General features: G+C 37.7%; 1 protein-coding gene across 27 annotated transcripts in view; it reads right to left on the bottom strand.

The window, feature by feature from the left end:
- ubr4 (ubiquitin protein ligase E3 component n-recognin 4) overlaps positions 1 to 17,597 on the bottom strand; it is a 66,325-nt gene that overhangs the window by 39,948 nt on the left and 8,780 nt on the right. For 14 of the 27 annotated variants that reach the window (XM_077214511.1, XM_077214515.1, XM_077214519.1 and 11 more), the window contains exons 5-30: positions 17,170 to 17,309; positions 16,280 to 16,382; positions 15,557 to 15,698; positions 15,352 to 15,476; positions 15,145 to 15,269; positions 14,993 to 15,052; positions 14,722 to 14,912; positions 13,898 to 13,997; positions 13,675 to 13,830; positions 13,466 to 13,583; positions 10,154 to 10,195; positions 9,776 to 9,963; positions 9,242 to 9,398; positions 9,069 to 9,154; positions 8,801 to 8,970; positions 8,387 to 8,666; positions 8,168 to 8,306; positions 7,943 to 8,022; positions 7,006 to 7,134; positions 6,738 to 6,920; positions 6,501 to 6,623; positions 5,405 to 5,634; positions 4,621 to 4,739; positions 2,976 to 3,073; positions 2,739 to 2,896; positions 2,455 to 2,661 (exon numbers count right to left, since the gene is read on the bottom strand). In XM_077214511.1, the coding sequence (XP_077070626.1) occupies positions 2,455 to 2,661; positions 2,739 to 2,896; positions 2,976 to 3,073; positions 4,621 to 4,739; positions 5,405 to 5,634; positions 6,501 to 6,623; positions 6,738 to 6,920; positions 7,006 to 7,134; positions 7,943 to 8,022; positions 8,168 to 8,306; positions 8,387 to 8,666; positions 8,801 to 8,970; positions 9,069 to 9,154; positions 9,242 to 9,398; positions 9,776 to 9,963; positions 10,154 to 10,195; positions 13,466 to 13,583; positions 13,675 to 13,830; positions 13,898 to 13,997; positions 14,722 to 14,912; positions 14,993 to 15,052; positions 15,145 to 15,269; positions 15,352 to 15,476; positions 15,557 to 15,698; positions 16,280 to 16,382; positions 17,170 to 17,309 (3,649 nt within the window). The remainder of the gene's footprint in view (positions 1 to 2,454; positions 2,662 to 2,738; positions 2,897 to 2,975; positions 3,074 to 4,620; positions 4,740 to 5,404; positions 5,635 to 6,500; positions 6,624 to 6,737; positions 6,921 to 7,005; positions 7,135 to 7,942; positions 8,023 to 8,167; positions 8,307 to 8,386; positions 8,667 to 8,800; positions 8,971 to 9,068; positions 9,155 to 9,241; positions 9,399 to 9,775; positions 9,964 to 10,153; positions 10,196 to 13,465; positions 13,584 to 13,674; positions 13,831 to 13,897; positions 13,998 to 14,721; positions 14,913 to 14,992; positions 15,053 to 15,144; positions 15,270 to 15,351; positions 15,477 to 15,556; positions 15,699 to 16,279; positions 16,383 to 17,169; positions 17,310 to 17,597) is intronic. The other 13 variants (XM_077214530.1, XM_077214535.1, XM_077214537.1 and 10 more) reach the window with 9 other exon arrangements.

The raw sequence follows: 17,597 nt of genomic DNA, 5'->3' as shown, positions 1-17,597 counted from the left end.
GATGAGTGAAAATCGACTGAAATATGTTGAAATAACGTTAAAATGTCTTTGTATTAGCAACGTATTAAACTGCAAATTAATATTTATGCCCTAATATAGGCTCATAAAAACAACAAACGATATGCCTATGTTACAGACGAAATATGAAAGACAACATTTTGTTGACTAGTTTTGGATAGATTATTAACTGTTTAATGTAAAATATGCTACTGCCACATCGAATAAGCTTTTGTTCACCAATTTCTGCTCAAATGTTATATATTAGGCTATGTTTGTTTTGTCAAAAATAGAGTCATCAAGTAGGATGCTATTATAGTGTTTGTTCCAATGTAGGCTTTATTCAAACTAATGAATCCTTAACTTTGAAATATGTATGATAAAATGTATACTTTAGTTTTTACAAAGAAATATGAAATATCCATCTGAGAAGTAAGTTTTTTTATTAGTGTTCTAATTGCGATATCATAGTGTATGTAAACCGCAAAAAGACTGTTTAAATATGAATCGCGTCTGTGTGTGAATGAATGAACTGAACAGTTTTTACCAAACCCTATTGCTATACTGAGATGAGTGAAAATCGACTGAAATATGTTGAAATAACGTTAAAATGTCTTTGTATTAGCAACGTATTAAACTGCATATTAATATTTATAGGCCCTAATATAGGCTATCATAAAAACAACAAACGATATGCATATGTTACAGAAGAAATATGAAAGACAACATTTCGTTGACTAGTTTTGGATAGATTATTAACCGTTTACTGTAGTCTAAACTATAGACTACTGCCACATTGAATAAGCTTTTGTTCACCAATTTCTGCTCAAATGTTAAATATATTAGGCTATGTTTGTTTTGTCAAAAATAAAGTCATCAACTAGGATGCTATTATAGTGTTTGTTCCAATGTAGGCTTTATTCAAACTAATGAATCCTTAACTTTGAAATATGTATGATAAAATGTATACTTTAGTTTTTACAAAGAAATATTACACTTGAAATATTGTTATTTTAATTGTTGCTGTAATTGTAACCTTTTTAATAAAATAGCAAATAATATATTTACAAGGTAGATGTAAACAAAATCTTAAAATGTCAATATAAGCCTTCTCTTCAAATTATTTGTATTGTGTTTTATTAGTGACAAATTTGGGGAGAGGATACATATCCAAAACTTTCTGAAAATACAGTATGAGAATTAACTACACAATTACTAGAAATGTTCACCTTGGATATTATACAATTTGCAAGCAAAAATACAAGTGGAAAAATACTATTTTTTTATAGATGTTTCCAACTGTGAACCAATTTTGTAGTATATATACACATTTCTTTTCTTGTGTCCTTGTATTCTTTCTTGTGGCTCAGTGACACACCTGTGAACAGCTCATTATGCAGGCTCATTAAGCAGGTCTTTTGTCTTCACAGGTGTGAATCAGACCATTATACATGAGTCACGCCCATTTCGCATATTGCCTTTCCAAACAAAAAGTGTTTTACTAAATTTAAATCAATGTATTGTTTTATGTGAATGATTTGGAAGGATGATTTTCAGATCATTTTGAAGCAAAAATCCTAGGCGAGAACATCCATTAGTCAAAGGTCTTGTGGACACATATTTAGTATGTGTTTTGTGGCCTTATTTCAGAGACTTTAAGTTTTAGTTTTTTCAATAACCATGCATAAACAATATTCTCCCAAAAATACAAACATGTACATACATCTTGCTAACATATTATGGTAGCCCTGTTTGTGCTATATAGAGTGAATTTACACCTTTGCCATTAACATGTTTATAAATAACTGAAAAAAGCACAAATGTTAGAGCATGTCAGAATGCTCCAGGACCCCAAAAACACATAGGACCCCAGAGGGTTAAGCTGTTGAGAGCATGCCTTTAGCATCCTTCCTTGAAGGCCATCAGGCCCAGGGGCTTTGTTTGGTCTGATTTTAGAGAGACACATGGCTACTTCTTCAGAAAGCTGTATATGTTCATAGCAACCAATCTGATCAAAGGTAATATTGCAGCCTATTTTTGGGTCTCTCACATCGTATCATAGAAAATGTTTAAATCATTAACAAATTTGCCACAATCTTCCACGTTTACACTTTGTTTTTTTCCTTCCCTACCCATTATTGTATTTAATCCCTCCCATGCTTGTTTTGAATAGCCCATACAAAATCTTTGCTCAACCTTATTCTATTCTTAAAAAAACTTTACGCTTGAAATCCTTCTCTTTCTCCTTTACTAAGACAGCATCTCCTCTCAAAAATGCAGCCCTTTTCTCATTCATACACATTTTAAGATCCTTTGAGAGCCATGGCTTGTTATTACTAAACACCTTAACTATCTTGGAAGTGATAACAGTTTCTTCAAAGAACTTGATTACAGACAGTAATCACTCCCAAAGTTAAGGAGTCTGTTTAAAAAACATATGGTCATCTGGGGTCTCACCTGTTGGGATCAGAGTGATTGGCGATGATGTTGTAGCAGCCTGTGATGAGACGCTCGTAGACGAGAGCCAGGAAAGCATCAGATTCGGCGGGGCCCAGGATCCTCTCCAGTGAGGTGCTGCAGATCTCCGCAACGCTCTCTGTGCTGCTCTCCAGCAGTAGGGGCAGCAGCGTGCGGATCACCTGTGGACTGTTCAGCTCCTCTGTGCTATAGGCAAACACAAAAAATGGCATCTATCAATCTGTTATACCATGCATCTGTTTCAACTGTCGCTCAAGACTTACACAATGAGGTCCCCAGTAAGGCGCACTAACGAGAGCAGAATGTGTTTGAGAGAGGAGGCTAAGGGCAACGATTGGTTGCTGAGGGTCCCCAGGTGGGCTGCTTGAATCGCGCCAATGTAACTTTCCGACGGGATGGTGTCATTGGCGAAGGCGTTCCGCTGTGGACAAAGAAACCGATCAGTGTAAAGAACTAAGAGAGTACGTTTACTGTAAGAGCTGACGTAAAAGCATGCATACCCATGAGCCAATGTTAGGGAATTCATTAGTGTGAATGTTGTTCCATGTTTCACAAAGTGTCTGAACGGCTGATGGCAGATTCTGCATCACAGTTTGACCTGAAAGAGCAAAAACAGCAGACATAAATAAAGTAAAAACAACTGTATGTACCCTGCACTAACCAAAAAAATGGATTAGATATGCCAATATACATAAAAACTAGAGGTGGGCATAGATTAATTTTTTTAATCTAGATTAATTCCAAGATTCTAGTGAGATTAATCTAGATTAATCTAGATTAAAATGGCTCATTTGAATTCTGCCGAAGGCATTCAGAATATGTGTGCTACCCAAATAATAACTAAAAGTAAGTCTTTGAGAATAGTTTGCCTCGCGTAGGGATGTGAATTTCTGCCAAAAATGCCATTCGACAATAGAGGAGCAAAAGTCGAATATCGTTCAAAGAAAATTATAAAATAAAATAAATAAATAAAACGCACAATTACAATGACAGAAAGGGAGGCCAATTTCATCTTTAGCGATTTGTCATCAAACAAACTGTTTATTAATTGAACAAGTAACATGTTTTCGTCGTTTTTTTTTAAACATAGTAATTTAGGTTAATTGGAAGAAGAAAAAAACAATAAGCACGATGTAGCTACAGTCCGTTTTTGCATCGCCAAATCAGATGCTCGTTAGATCAAAAAATAATGTCATATGTCATAATGATTTTGTGTGGACCTCCTCCTTTTTATGTGAAGCCTCCTCCTTTTTAAACGCATTAGTTTCAAGCAATGTAATCTATTCGTGTGACTATGCCCCTGCGCAATACACACACATTACCGCGGGATGGCAGGTGTTCATTTCATAAACTGTACACAATGGTAGCTTACTTATTTTGTAGCCTATAAATTAATGTATATGTCCAGCGGATAATGTCATACTTTTTAGTAGTGCTATCGTGGCGTAATAATCTGTTTGGTTGTAAAATGTATTACCTGAATGAAATGAAAGTATCGTCCTGTGGTGTGGAATCATTCATTCACAGACAGCTTACGAAGGTGTTCAACTAATAAAGATCTTCATCGCTGGCAAAAAATATGATGCATTTGGAGATTTGCTTTCACTACACTAAACTGTAGCTCTTGATGTTCTTAAATCTTCCTGTTACGACTCCGTGTCGAGTGTGATTGAACGCGCTTCAGACGATTCAGTAAGTGAGGAACTGAACAGAACTGATTCGCGAACCGATTTAGACAGATCTGCCAAATTGTTTGATGAAGTCTTTGAACAGAATCAACCCAAAAGAGTGATTCATTTGTAAATTGAACATCGCTCATGCCCATAAAATACAGCGCGCTTGGAATAAACTCATTTAACAACATGTAAAGTAACGAGAGTAACGATCGCCCAACGTAACATGTAAAAGTATACACCTTGTGTCCCTGACAGGAAAATACCCTGCTGCGCAATTTGCGCGAAAATATAACGATATTCGAAAAAGCTATTTTATGATCCCAACCCAACTTTGAGAATAGATTAACGGCGATATTTTTTTTATCGCCCGATAAGATTCTCACGTTAACGAGGCACGTTAACGCCGATAACGGCCCACCACTAATAAAAACCATTGTGTCAATAACATCTTGATATCTAGAATTCTTACCAAGCAAGTTGGCTTTGCAGCGTGTGGATCCGATGGACAACACAGCAGAATAACCCTGCAGTTTAGCTTCAGTGGGTTTGTTTTCTCCTTCCTCTGGCAGGCTCATCAGCAGGTATGACCTGAGCAAACATATGACCAGCAAACCAATCAAGAAGGGCTTAAGGACAGTTCCATTCAGCAAATTGGTTTCATTAAGTTTATTTGAGGACTTTAAAGGGATAGTTCACCCAAAAACAACCTTAGGACACACAAGGAGAAACTTTAAAGAACCTTCATACAGCTATTTTCCAAAGATCTCAAGTTCAAGCTCCAAAGAGGATAAAAAGTGCCACAAAGGTATTAAAATGATGTGCACTACATTAAAAGTCTTCTGAAGCCATTTAAGGAACATACTGAAATATAAGACATTATTTGCTGATATTCACAGTACCCTAAGAAAGCCGTTAACTCAAAAACTACTGTAACAGGACAGAACTGTTGAGCCAGTTCTTTTCAATTAACGGTTGAACAAATACACAATAGGGATTACACAATTTGTTCAAGAAACGAAACAATATGTTTTTTTGGGTTTAACTCGATTAATAACGGCAAAGATTGAGAGTAAACAACAACCACTTAAATTTCAATCTATTCCTCACACAAAGCTATCAAGTGTAAGCCCTTTTTGCAGTCATATGAACAATAACTTTTATACTGGATAGAATAAATGGAAAAATGTTCCTTTTTAGGTGAACAATCTTTTAAAATCTGTAATAAACATCAATGTATGTGATGTAATCCGAACCTGGTGAAGGCTGTATAGACGTCAATGAGCTGCAGTGTGGCAGGCAGCAGGTTTTTGGTGATCTCAGAGGATTTGTGGGGGTCTGTATCAGCAGCTACTTTGGAGAAATGCTCATCTAAAGACACTTGCACTTTGGAAATCACAGCATCCAATGTGTAGATGGTTTGTAGAGAGGGTACTTGGTGAAGAGGTAGGATGCTGTTGGGGTCCACGCAGCAAAATGACGAAATCTATGGAGGAGATATTTAATGAGGTAATTTATTAAGAGACAAGGAGATTTATATCAGCCATTAATGACTCCAACAAAGACTGTACTTTCTGAGGAGACTCAAGATTGTATGGTGTCAACAAAAAATCATGACAGTGTTTTATCAGGCTGTTCTGGAGAGTTTAATCAGGTATGGGATCTAAGCCTGATATGGTAACCTCTCTGTAAAAAATAAAAAAGAAGACTTTCCAACATTATCAAGACTATCATGAAAATTGAGTGGAAAGACCATACATCACTCCAAACATTATATGAGCAGTCTGTGTACAGGTGAGCAGTAGGGATACTGGCTGACCCTTCTCACGTCCTTCATCCGGAATATGTGCTTCTGCCTTGAGGAAAAAGGTATAGACTGCCCAAATGTTGACTGAACAGGTTTAAAAACTCTTTTGTGCCTGTCTCCATTGGACTTTTGAATGGCAAGGACAAAGGGCTATGATTTTTTTTCTGGTTAGCACTGATTACTTAACATTATTTATTGCTTTATATTATAATTCTTATTTATTGGTGGTTATTGTTATTTTATTGCTGTTCCTACGGTTTAAGCGACCGTTATTTGTGCGATAACAGTGCTCTTGTTAGATGTGCAATATGATGACCGTCTACATGTTCTACATGTTTTGCTCCAATGTATGTAATGTTTAGGTGAGATACATGTGATTGATTTATCCTGTGATTGATTTAGAATTTATTATAAGTTCTTAGCTATTCATTTATTTATTCTTTATTCTGGAAATGCAGCATACACTGAGCCCAAGACAAATTTCCCTAAGGGGACAATAAAGTATATTGTATTGTACTGCATTGTATTGTACTCTGAGAGTGTACCTGTCTGGCGATGTATTCCTCTGCAAGATCCACATCATATTTCACTGCACTGCATTTGGCTGAGGCCACTACGATCAAAGATGTGGCGTGGTCAGCTTTCATTCCTTGTTTCACTAGGTTTTCCTGATAAAAGAGAGTTAACAGAGATAAATCTGAAGCTTAGGTGGACTTTAAGAAAATCTTGACCAAATGATCAAGGTGTCCTGTATTTTTTAATGTTACGGTTACAAAACCGACCTGGATCCAGTTGACGAAAGTGCTGACTCGCAACCTTGATGACCACCTCAGTGTGTGTAAGATATCACTCTCGCTGGGGTCACTGTTGCCACTCTTAAGCTGCTCAACATAGGCCTTTGAGGGTGGCAGCACTCCCAAGATCTTCCACAGCACTAGGAAGTAGTACTGCAAGGAACATGCTTCCTGTAACAGAGATTGAAAGCGACATTTAGAGGTCAACCAACTCAAACAAGGTGATTGTGAAAATTACAGAATGTGTCTAACTCACTACTGGGGTGATGGGCTTATTGTCCTGCCGTCTCGCTGTGTCAAAGCGGGAGCCTGCAGCCAACAGGGAGATCAACGAGGAGTATAAATCGTCATACTTCACCGCACCATTGAACAGCACTTGGAAGACCTGTAACAGTTGACAAATAACATGCACATTAGCTTAAAATGAACATTTATATATAAACATGGGTCTTCAAACTTTTAAGGAAAAGAGCCCCATGGTAAATAGAGACGGAGCAGGACACCAAATACATATCATATAAAACGGCTGCATTAAAGCCTGGCCTATAACATGTTTATAGAACCATATTAATTTATATTAAGTATTATTATTGTTAAGTTAAAATTATAACACAAATATAATAAATAAAACCATTACAAATATTTGATGTGCAATTTAATTTAATGTGAGAAAGACATTTAGCTGAAATGTTTCTTTTGCCTCGAACTTAACTTAATGTTGTATTTTTTAATGCAATCCTTTTTCAGAAAAATTAGCTTGAAATGAAACAAACACTTTTCCTTTTTTATCAGTTATCATGAACAGGGCATCTGCTGTTCTTAAATTCGAAGACTAGAATCTTCAGACACCGCACACTAAAACAACTTTAAACACCAACTGTAAACACAGATTGAGCGCAACAGTAACAGAATGCATTTGTGCATGATCAGTCGTGAGGACTAAATTACATGAATAATCGGCCTGACAGTAGTGTAGTGTGTTCCCTGCTTAACAGTATATCGCTGGTCACATGTTTTGAACTTCTTTTTACCCCTAATGGTTGTGGAGTATATCGGGGACTTAAGACACTGAAAAGTTCATGCAATCTTTCCAACAAAAAGTTTAGTAATGACCAAAACAATTTTCTTTAACTAGGTGCACAGACACTCCCATGGCTCTAATACTTCTATAGACTTGTGATGTGTGGCCTCACCTTGCCGTCAAGTCGACTCCTGTCATCCTCGGAGGCTTCAGGGGACAGAACGCAGTAGAATTTTGGCTGCACTGTGGAATCTAAATGAGAGCAACAACAGACATCAATAACAATCAAAACAGCTCGTACACAAAGCAGTACTCAACAAACAACAGTTGAAAGCTTTGCTTATTTAGTGCGATTATCAAGGGAATAATGGAGAGAAATATAAGAGGTCTGACTTACTCCTACCTGCCGAGCAGTGCTTGGCCCAGTTCTCCTCCACCTCTTTGAAACCATAATAAAGTGGGATGGCACCTCTCTTTCCCCCCTCCTGTCCAGAACTGGCTCCAGATGCCAACGGTGTCAGGAGATTGTACTGAACCTGAGTGTGCAAAAAAAAAAAAAAACTGTTACAAACTATCTACTAAACAGTGGCATGTTAAAGTACAGCTACATTCTTACCTGCTCAAACAAGTACATGGGAGCTTTTGAGTACTGGTGCAGCAGGTAGTCGAACACAAGCAAGATGCGGGCCAGGTTGAGGGGTACAGCCTGAAGCTGAGAATCAACGTGGGCCGCGATTTCAGCGATGGCCTGCATGCAGAGGGTTAGGACGTTGCGGCGGCCCTTTTCAGAGAAGTTGTGGAAGATGAGCAAAAGCAGCTGGAGGTGTTCAACGTTTAGGTCCTCGTCAGCAGGCACCGTTCCCTGTAGCGTGTGCTGTTTTAGAGTGCCCACAAACCTACAGAAAATATATTCCAGTTGTGAATATGTTATACAACGAGTTTGATGTTAACACACAATATATCTTGTGAAGAATCCAAAGCTACATTTGAGAAAAGAAAAGTAATTCTTAAAGATTGAGTGATGTCTTACCTCTCCCAGACCTTCATGCACTCGGTTACATCAGGCTCCCCCTGCTGGCTGGCTTTATGCTGCCAGATCAGCAGTAACCTGGAAAGCACTGAGAGAGACTGAGGATGGATGTACATGGGCCAGGGACCCTCAGAGAATGGGGCAACACCCAACTGCTGCAGAAGAGTGTTCTGAAGAAAGGTTATACAAAACAAGATATCAGATGCCTGTTATCTGTAATATTGAGATGCAGCTCAGGTATTTTTAAGCATATTTTTTAATAATTTACCTGTAGGGATGGAGAGGGCAGGTCTGACGTTACCAAAGAGTGATTGAAGTGATAGAGGGCTGAGGCGAATTCGTCATCAGAGGAACCTGGATGGAAAAAAAGTTGCATGTTAGGAAAAGCCTAAACGGAAAACTAAATGTAAGACATAGATAAGAGTCGGAGGCTTAAAAAACCTTTGACATCTTTGTCGACATCCTTGATGATGCTGGCGAGGGTGGCCATGTGCTGCTCCGTGAGGGACACGCTCAGGTAGTTGCGAATGAAATTATTTCTGGACTTCAGCATGGAGGTGGTGATGAAGTTTAGTATGCTTGAGGCCAAACTCAAAAACTAGAATAAGAAACGCATCAAGTCAGCATGAAATGGCTTTTGCAATCCATTTCACTTATCGTGTAATGTAATGTAAACCGATATGGCAGTTATTTGGGATTTATTGACAAATGACAACCTAGTGGCATGGATGAAACATCACACAGAAGCTGTGTTTTTGAATAATTTTTACAACAAACTATTTATGTATTTAAAGTAAGAAATTGAATTTAAAAAAATTGTAGTGCCTTCAAAATACAAAACAAATAAAATATAGTAAAATAAAGAAAACCGTTTCAATTTTGATTTCAACATATCAAAACATCCATAAAACAACATTTCAGTTCCAGCAGCAAAGTTAGTCAAAATCAGATCTGCACTTGACATTGTGGCCTTACCAACTCTGGGTCCTTGCGACTGGCCAGGATGTTGCCGTTCTCTGCCGTGTTCAGCTTGCTGGGGCTCTTGAGTCTCGGGGACGTTTCCAGAGGTGGGGGAGGAGGGGGAGGTGGAGGTGCCACCTTCTCTTTACTGGGAGAAATAGTCTCCTCAAACCACAGTCCCAGAATGGGCTCACTATCATCATCTGAAAACACGCCAAGAGTGACATTCAGCACCATATTCAAGAAGTCACTGTACTGTATGCAAACAGTGATGTTGTTTCCATTTAGCCATGGAAATAAATCTACTTAAGATCTTTTTACGGTTTACTGTGCACAATAAACAGAAGCATAATGAGACACTACGAGTCTGACCTAAAACAGAGATCTGCTGACCTGAGAAACAAGCTGCTCTTGTCCTCTCCTGTCTTCTCTCTGCTGAAATAATGAACACTGTCACTAGCTGTGATGGCTGCCAGATCAGGACAGTTAACAGAGCATGCTTAGCGTGCCACAGTGTTCCAGAGCAGGAAGTAAACTGACCTGACTCTGAGCTCTGGGGAGGACTGACTGCTGTCCTTCTACTACAGCGTGCAGTGCTCAGGAACTGCCTGAGAATGTCCCTGAGATTCCTCAGCCCTGACACTAGCTCAGTAAACCACAAGCAAACCCTGTACTCAGCTGCATAGAAAATAACTCATTCTAATATCATTAAATAAGACAGCTGGGAGAACCTCGCAAAAACTGTCAAGAAAAGCACAGGTCATGTTTCAATGCAAAACATCGAAAGTACATTTTGCATTAAGAAGATGAAAACTGTTTTCAAGGAAATTAAGTTTGTATTTTGACATGATTGATATAATAAGTAAGCACATTTAAATCCTCCCTTCCCAACTGAAGACTATTGGAATGCAAAAAGAGAGAAAAAAAATAGCAATACAGAAATGCATTGTTTTTAAATTATAAAATGCATTTATAAAGCTTACTAATATTGGGGTAAAAAAAAAAGTCAACAAGGAAACTGCAGTTAATAAAAAAATATAAAATTAAATCTTGCAAAGATTTTTATTACATATCATTTTTGTTTAATCTGGTAAAAAATGCACATGTATAATTTCAATGCAAAACAGGATAAAATATAAAATTGTGTCTATAATCTAATATATATTTGTAATATTTGTCACATTTTTTTGTTATAATTTGTTATTTTTTGTTTGTTTTGGCATTACTGTTATCAAAAATAAGTGCACTTAAATCAACCCTTCTCAATTGTAGCAGCAATAAAAAAGTATTAAAGTTAACCATATATCAGAATTGCAGTAATTAAATTTTTTTAATTCTAAAGTGTTTTAAGAAACCTTATTTAGGAGTTAAAAATCATCAACAAGGAAAAATAAAATGACCAAATAATATAAAAATATGGACGTTTGTGGACAGGATGATTTTCATTATTATTCCATTCATTAATGTTCCAGTACTGAGAATGTGATTTTTCTTCTATGCAAAATGTGCTTAATTGTCACGAAACAAGTCCAAAAATATGCTTTATTTTCAGCAAAATAATGTTTCCTTTGGATTTTGCAATATAACCTGGAGATTTTTTTGTGAGAATCACCCAGCTAGACATCAATTTAATGGGGAGATTTACAGGTAAAAGCAACTACTCTGTATAAAATGAATGTCAGGTTCTTTCTTAATACAAGATCAACTACAATATCTGACCTCACTGTGGCCTTCATTTACAAGGTTAAAGGGTTATGAAACACTAACTCATTTTTTGAGATGTTAAGAGATATCACATTAAGACCAGTGCGACCAGTTGCACATTAATAAAAACAACAATAGCACTCATGTTTATTATGAAGAGAAAATTGAGGATTTGTTTTCGCTTTTCTTGGCTATTTCGTTCTTCCTGTTTAAAAAGCAAGCAAAGTTGAATCAATGTCATGAAAAGTGAGGTATATGCGTTAATTCGGAGTGGTAAGAGTGGCTGTAGAGTACCTGTCATCAGTTTCTTTGTATCATTCTTGAGAATAAACTCTTTTAATCCAATCACTGCGCTGTATTACTCGTGAGAATTCAAAAATCACATAAGACCAGTTCAGCGTTGCTCGTTCAGCTTCGTGTTCGGACACACTGTGTAAGTGTATCAGTACAGTAGCACAAGAGTGTTGTTTGCAACTTCACCATGATGCGGTCAGAGCTGGAGTTTTGATGACAAGATGGTGCCACAAAATCGTTTTTTTTCCCCCACAACAAAGAGTATAGAAGTACCAAGAGGCGAAACTAAATAGAACGTTCCATAGCAACAAACGCATCCATGCGCAGAGCAGCAACTCCGCCATTTTGGACTGAACGCAACACAGCTGTCATAGAATTGAACGATACCGCTTCCAATTCAAAAGCGGTCAATGGAACTAAATAGTAGTTTCTAGTTTTTAATATCTCTATAGCCTAAAGTAAAACGGCGTGTTGAATGATGTACAACAAAATAATGCTTATGGATCGGTTTATAATTAAACCATTTCGTCTTAGAGCATGACGCTGTCAAATAGGCTATTTACCAATAACTTTTGGGGATAACTCCCGTTTTCATACATAGCACAATTTTACAACACCAGTAACAACAGCCCATGTTCCTCATGAAATGATAAACAAATTAATTGAAAAAGCCAAAACATAAAGAACAGTGAGTAACGTTAGGTGAAAGGGACAACACATTAGTCAAGAGAGAATATTTAATAGTAATAGAAGATCGTCACAAAATGAAAAGTAAATAAATTGGTGACGGTAAGTAGATCACATAATTTCTGCCTGTATTAACTTGCACACAACAAATCAAACATTGTGCAAGTAAAGTGCACAGATTTACGTTACTACAAATAGAATGGCAATGGTAAGTATATTAGCTGTTCTAACGTTATATGTTTTAGTCTTTAGTTTTATTATAATTTAATTAATCTTGACTGATAAAAACTTGTACAACATGTTACATTCGATACAGAAAGAGAGAGTTAATGTACAGATGACTTAGCTTTAAAACTTTTCTGTAGCTCTTCTTTTTGGGCTGTGAGAGTTGTCGATTTTGGGTCCGTAATATATGATGGATTCTGGCTCTATTGAATAGTTTCACCATGTAAACAAGAGTGTTTTTGCACATTTCCTTGTCACACACAACTTCTCTGCACTCACTGTTGTACATCCATGCCACTATTTACGTATGGAGACATACGTACGCTGCTCACTTTAACGTTAATAAAAACCTTTTCTACTTTACCTCTCTGGATCTTTGGGGAATCTATGAAATGCTAGTTGATTAGTTGTACACTGGTAGTTGTTGCAGTTGATGGCAGAACACTGTTTTCTTTGTTTCCAATTATTTCCAGACATTATGCTGAACAGTTGTGCTAATGGTAAAACCGTTGGTTCAGTCCAAAATGGCGGCAGCGCGACAGCAGCGCCATCTAGCGGTTGTTACCAAAACTGCAACGGAGTTCCGCCTCTTGTTATTTCTATACTCTTTGCCCACAACTCACATTTAAATATTAATTTGTCTGTATAATGAGTGTGTTGCAAATCTTTTATTTTTTGTTGTCTCCATTATTTCCACCCTCTACACTCCCACTTTTCCTCACCTTTTTTTTTTTTTTTTTAAATAAGTGTTAACAAGCAGTGCTGAAATAACAAGAAATCTGCAGTGTTCGTTACCTTGACTGCTGTCCTCTTCTGTGCTGCTGAAGTCATCTTCATAGTAAGTGTTGGAGTCAGTGGATGCACTGGCGTCACTGCTGACCGAACCCTTTCTCTGTCGCTGCAGCACACATGCCTGAATCAAGCACAACAAGAGCCACCACATTCATCAAACACAACAGACCACTTCCTCGTAGCAAACATGATCGAGTCTTGTAGTCCCATACCTTTTTATAGGAGGTGGAGAGCAGCGTGAAGAGCAGGTTGGTGAGAGGGACCGAGTCAATGAGTCTCTGCACTCTCTGGATAGACGTGCTCTGGGCCATGATGTTCAGCTCTGCTGGAGGACCGTCACTAGCCCAGCCCTTGAAGACAGATAACGGCTTCATTCACATTTACAATATAAAAATGCTCTGGTATTTCAAAAGAAGCTATTGTGTTTGGCCTTACTCTGTGAAGAGCCTCCACTTGTAAGTCCTGGAACAGTGATGTGAGCAGCTTGATTGAGTGATTGGCCAGGATGACTGACAGAACCCCAAAACCTTGGTGCCTGATGGGAGAAAACAACTTGCCATTTTTTGTAATATTCAAACCCACACTAAAAATCCAATTCATACATAAAATGAGTGTAATACATTTAATCGATTATGAGCTTGTTTTTTTAATTTATTTCTGTATTCATTTGTTTTAATTTTATTTAAGGGTGGTGGTGGTGGGGACATAAAGTAAAAAATGTCAGGATGATGCTGTCCTAATATCATAACGAAGAAGAAAAGGGCCTCATTTAAAGAATGAAAACAATAAAAAGTAGTTTGACAAAATAATTTATTTCTTTGAAAAAAGAAAACTTTTGGTTACACTATTTTAAGGTGTCATTGTTAGTGTAATTAAATATTTAAGTACTGAGTAATACTAAGCAACTACATGTACTTACTATAGGGTTAGGATTTGGTTGAGGGTTAGTTGCATATAATTATGCATAATTTACTGTTATTACCATGTGAGTACATGTAACAAGGACACTAAAATAAAGTGTTTCCCAACTTTTTTAACAAAACTGCTTTATAATTTATAAATATATTATAAATATAATGATATCAGGAACATATCATAATGATAAGAGGATCCTGCAGACCATCATGAAAAATTGTCAAGGTCAAAAAATCTCTTAAACTTTAAAAAAAGATTAAACCTGAGTACCAGTGTTTTAGGAAACTTTTATAACTCATATTCATTAGGCAATCACTTGAAGCACAGAACACAAAGACACTTACCCTTTCCCCGGGCCTAGTTTAGGAGATCCTGCTCCGTCCTTGGTTCGGGTGGAGATGTCTCGGACCCGCAGCGCTGCCAGGGGATCTTTCTCCTTCCCTTTATCAGCCAGGGCCGTGGGGCTTAGGTTCAGAATCAAATACAGGCTATTCAACAGGCACCAGGCACCCAAGAGTTGAAAGTTCTGATAATGCTGTTGAAACACGAAACCAGATCTCAGATGTGGGACATTCTCGCTTATGTTATATACTGTATGGCAAATAATTCACCTACCTCCCCTCCAGCTCTGCGAGAGTTACTGATGGCCTGTCCAATCATCTCATAGATTTCCAGCTGTTGAAAAAAGGAAAAACAGAAGATCAGCAGTGTACCGAAGACAATAAAACTTTTAAAAGTCATCTGCCACCTTCACTAATGACACGTACGCATTTCTGCACAATGGTAGCAGCGTCATTTTCGTAGTCTTCCTCCTTGGAGCCAGTGGAGGTTGCACGAAGCTGCAAGCCACTGCCCACCTGCAGTATGGCCATGCAGGTCGCCACACTCACACCTGAGAGAGAAAAAAAACACACACACCTGAAGTTCTCTGTGTATATCTGAACTGTAGAAGAGGAGTTTTTCAATGAACCCACCTGCATAGAGGCAGCTTAGTGCTAACACAGTCACATCAAGTAGTCTCCCAGGGGTCAAAGGCTCCAGTACAGGCAAGGAAAGTGTGTCCAAGGCCATGGTCACATCAATCACCAGGGAGTGAAAACTGAAATGGGGATGAAGTCAGTGTATTCACTCTCTACAGGTTCAACAAAAAGCAGTAAGCTGAGGGACTCTTTGGTTTACCCATTTCGGACAGCGGTAGCATCTGCCACAGTGGCCGGCATGATGAAGAAAGAGTTGGCGGATACCGCATCCTGGAAGCGGTTTATATACCGTAAGAAGTAAGGAAGGTTGAGGCACACACGCAGCAACTTCTCTGAACCTCCTGTAATGCATGGGATAATAAGAATAATAAGATTAAACATATGTATGTACACATGTACGTTTAGTTTAATTGGTTTGGGGTGCCATGGGGGAAAAAATGCTACAAAGGGATGCCATGCTTTCAAATAGTTTGGGAACCACTGACCTACACGCATGTAAATAATTAAAGCACATATTTAACCCACAGGGCATATATATATTTAATTGAATCACAGTCTTAGTGAATTCACAATGGCACTACGCTATTGTATGGTTTTTAAATGGTTAATACATCGTGCATCCTTAGAAAACAGTCTAATAATGTGGTTCAAGGATTCTCGTCCATGGAATGCTCCACTATAATACCACTACCAATATTTTGCAAGTTTCTTGACAAAGGTAAATTGCAATCGAGGATTTTGTTACTTGAATTCAAAATGCAATTGTAATCTTCCTAAAATATGTCGACATAACTATTGATATTAATCAAAATGGCATTGTGAGTATGGTCTAAATAGGGAATATTGTGCCTAGAAGGTACTTGGTCTGATTTGATCATATGGTATTTGGGTTGAAAGGTTTGAGCTCACAAGCTCAGCTCACCTAATTCTTGTAAACTGGATACATTTTGAGAGATGAAGGCATTCTTCATTTTGGCCTGCAATGCCTGATCTGTTGTTGTCTGGTCATCACACTCATTCTCACCCTGTAAAACACATGTCATTACAGTTTTGTCCTTTGTTTGCTCATAACAAAACAGGAGTGATCACATCATTAGCTGCATTTACATGGACCCTAATAATCCGTTCGTAATCGAACTAGTAGCAAAGTCATTATACAAAACAAAAAGTCACATGTAACCACATAAATCGTAATGGATTTCATTGAGATCGTAAGGGGGGGTTTAAATATTGGTTTTAAAAAAGCCGGTGGTGCTGAAACCGAAATTTTCTGCACATGTGCAATGATGTAGAATTAGTGTAATGAGGTATGAAGCACGGAATGAGCTATTGTTGTCGAATATAGAGTCATAAATGACTGTCTTGTCATTCTAAAATTCTCCTTTCACTCATTGTCTGTAAAGTGGTGTAGGACAACAATGTCCCACTAGTCCTTGCTTCAGACTCTCATCCACAGACACCTTGTTTTCGGCGCAAGGGGCATTTTTACTGCTTGATAAATATAATTAGCATGGCACAATGCTTCATGTGCTTATCGTCTCCCTTAAATAAATAAGTCTGCTTTTTATAACAAAGATAGGAAAGAATAATAGTAGGGTAGTAAATAAGTGGCAACAGCAGAAACTCAGTGTGCGCATGACAAAAGATCAATTCCGATTTCAAGCTTGTGATATTATAAACACGCACATAAACCCAATCATTTTATTTAGTGTTCATGTAAACGATATGTTCAGATTTATCAAACAAACAAAAGAAGTCCATGTAAACATAGCTGTTGTGAACTCAATTGAAAGAAGAATCTAATTCACTGACCTGCATGTGAACGGATGGAGAGGCCAGCACGGTAATGTCAGGGTTAAACACTGATGTCAGCTGATTGAAAAAGTTCATTTGGACTTCTTTATGTCTGAGTTCGGGGTTAACAGGGGAAGGAACCTCCTTCTGGTCCTCCACTGGAAAGCAAGAGCACCAAAAGATGATTGCAGAATATCAACAGACAGAATCTCATCTTTGAGTTGACTATTCTGGAAAAAGATGACCTTAAAATCCTCTCTGACAGAAGAAAGAAAACAAGCTTACTTCCTACCATTTCGGCACTCACATGAGTAAAAAAGGTTAGTACACTCAGATGAGACGATGCTTTGCTTGGACTGAATTGTGACAAGGAGGATTTTTTGGAAAAAGTAGACAATCATTAATTTGTACGGCTGTCAAACTATTGAAAATTACTTCCATAATGC

This window comes from Siphateles boraxobius, unplaced genomic scaffold (assembly GCF_051911475.1).
Source record: "Siphateles boraxobius isolate OS27281-9 unplaced genomic scaffold, OSU_SipBor_1 68, whole genome shotgun sequence".
NCBI classification, from domain to species: domain Eukaryota; kingdom Metazoa; phylum Chordata; class Actinopteri; order Cypriniformes; family Leuciscidae; genus Siphateles; species Siphateles boraxobius.
Note: the sequence above shows the minus strand (reverse complement) of the source record. Positions and strands in the feature narration are given on the sequence as shown.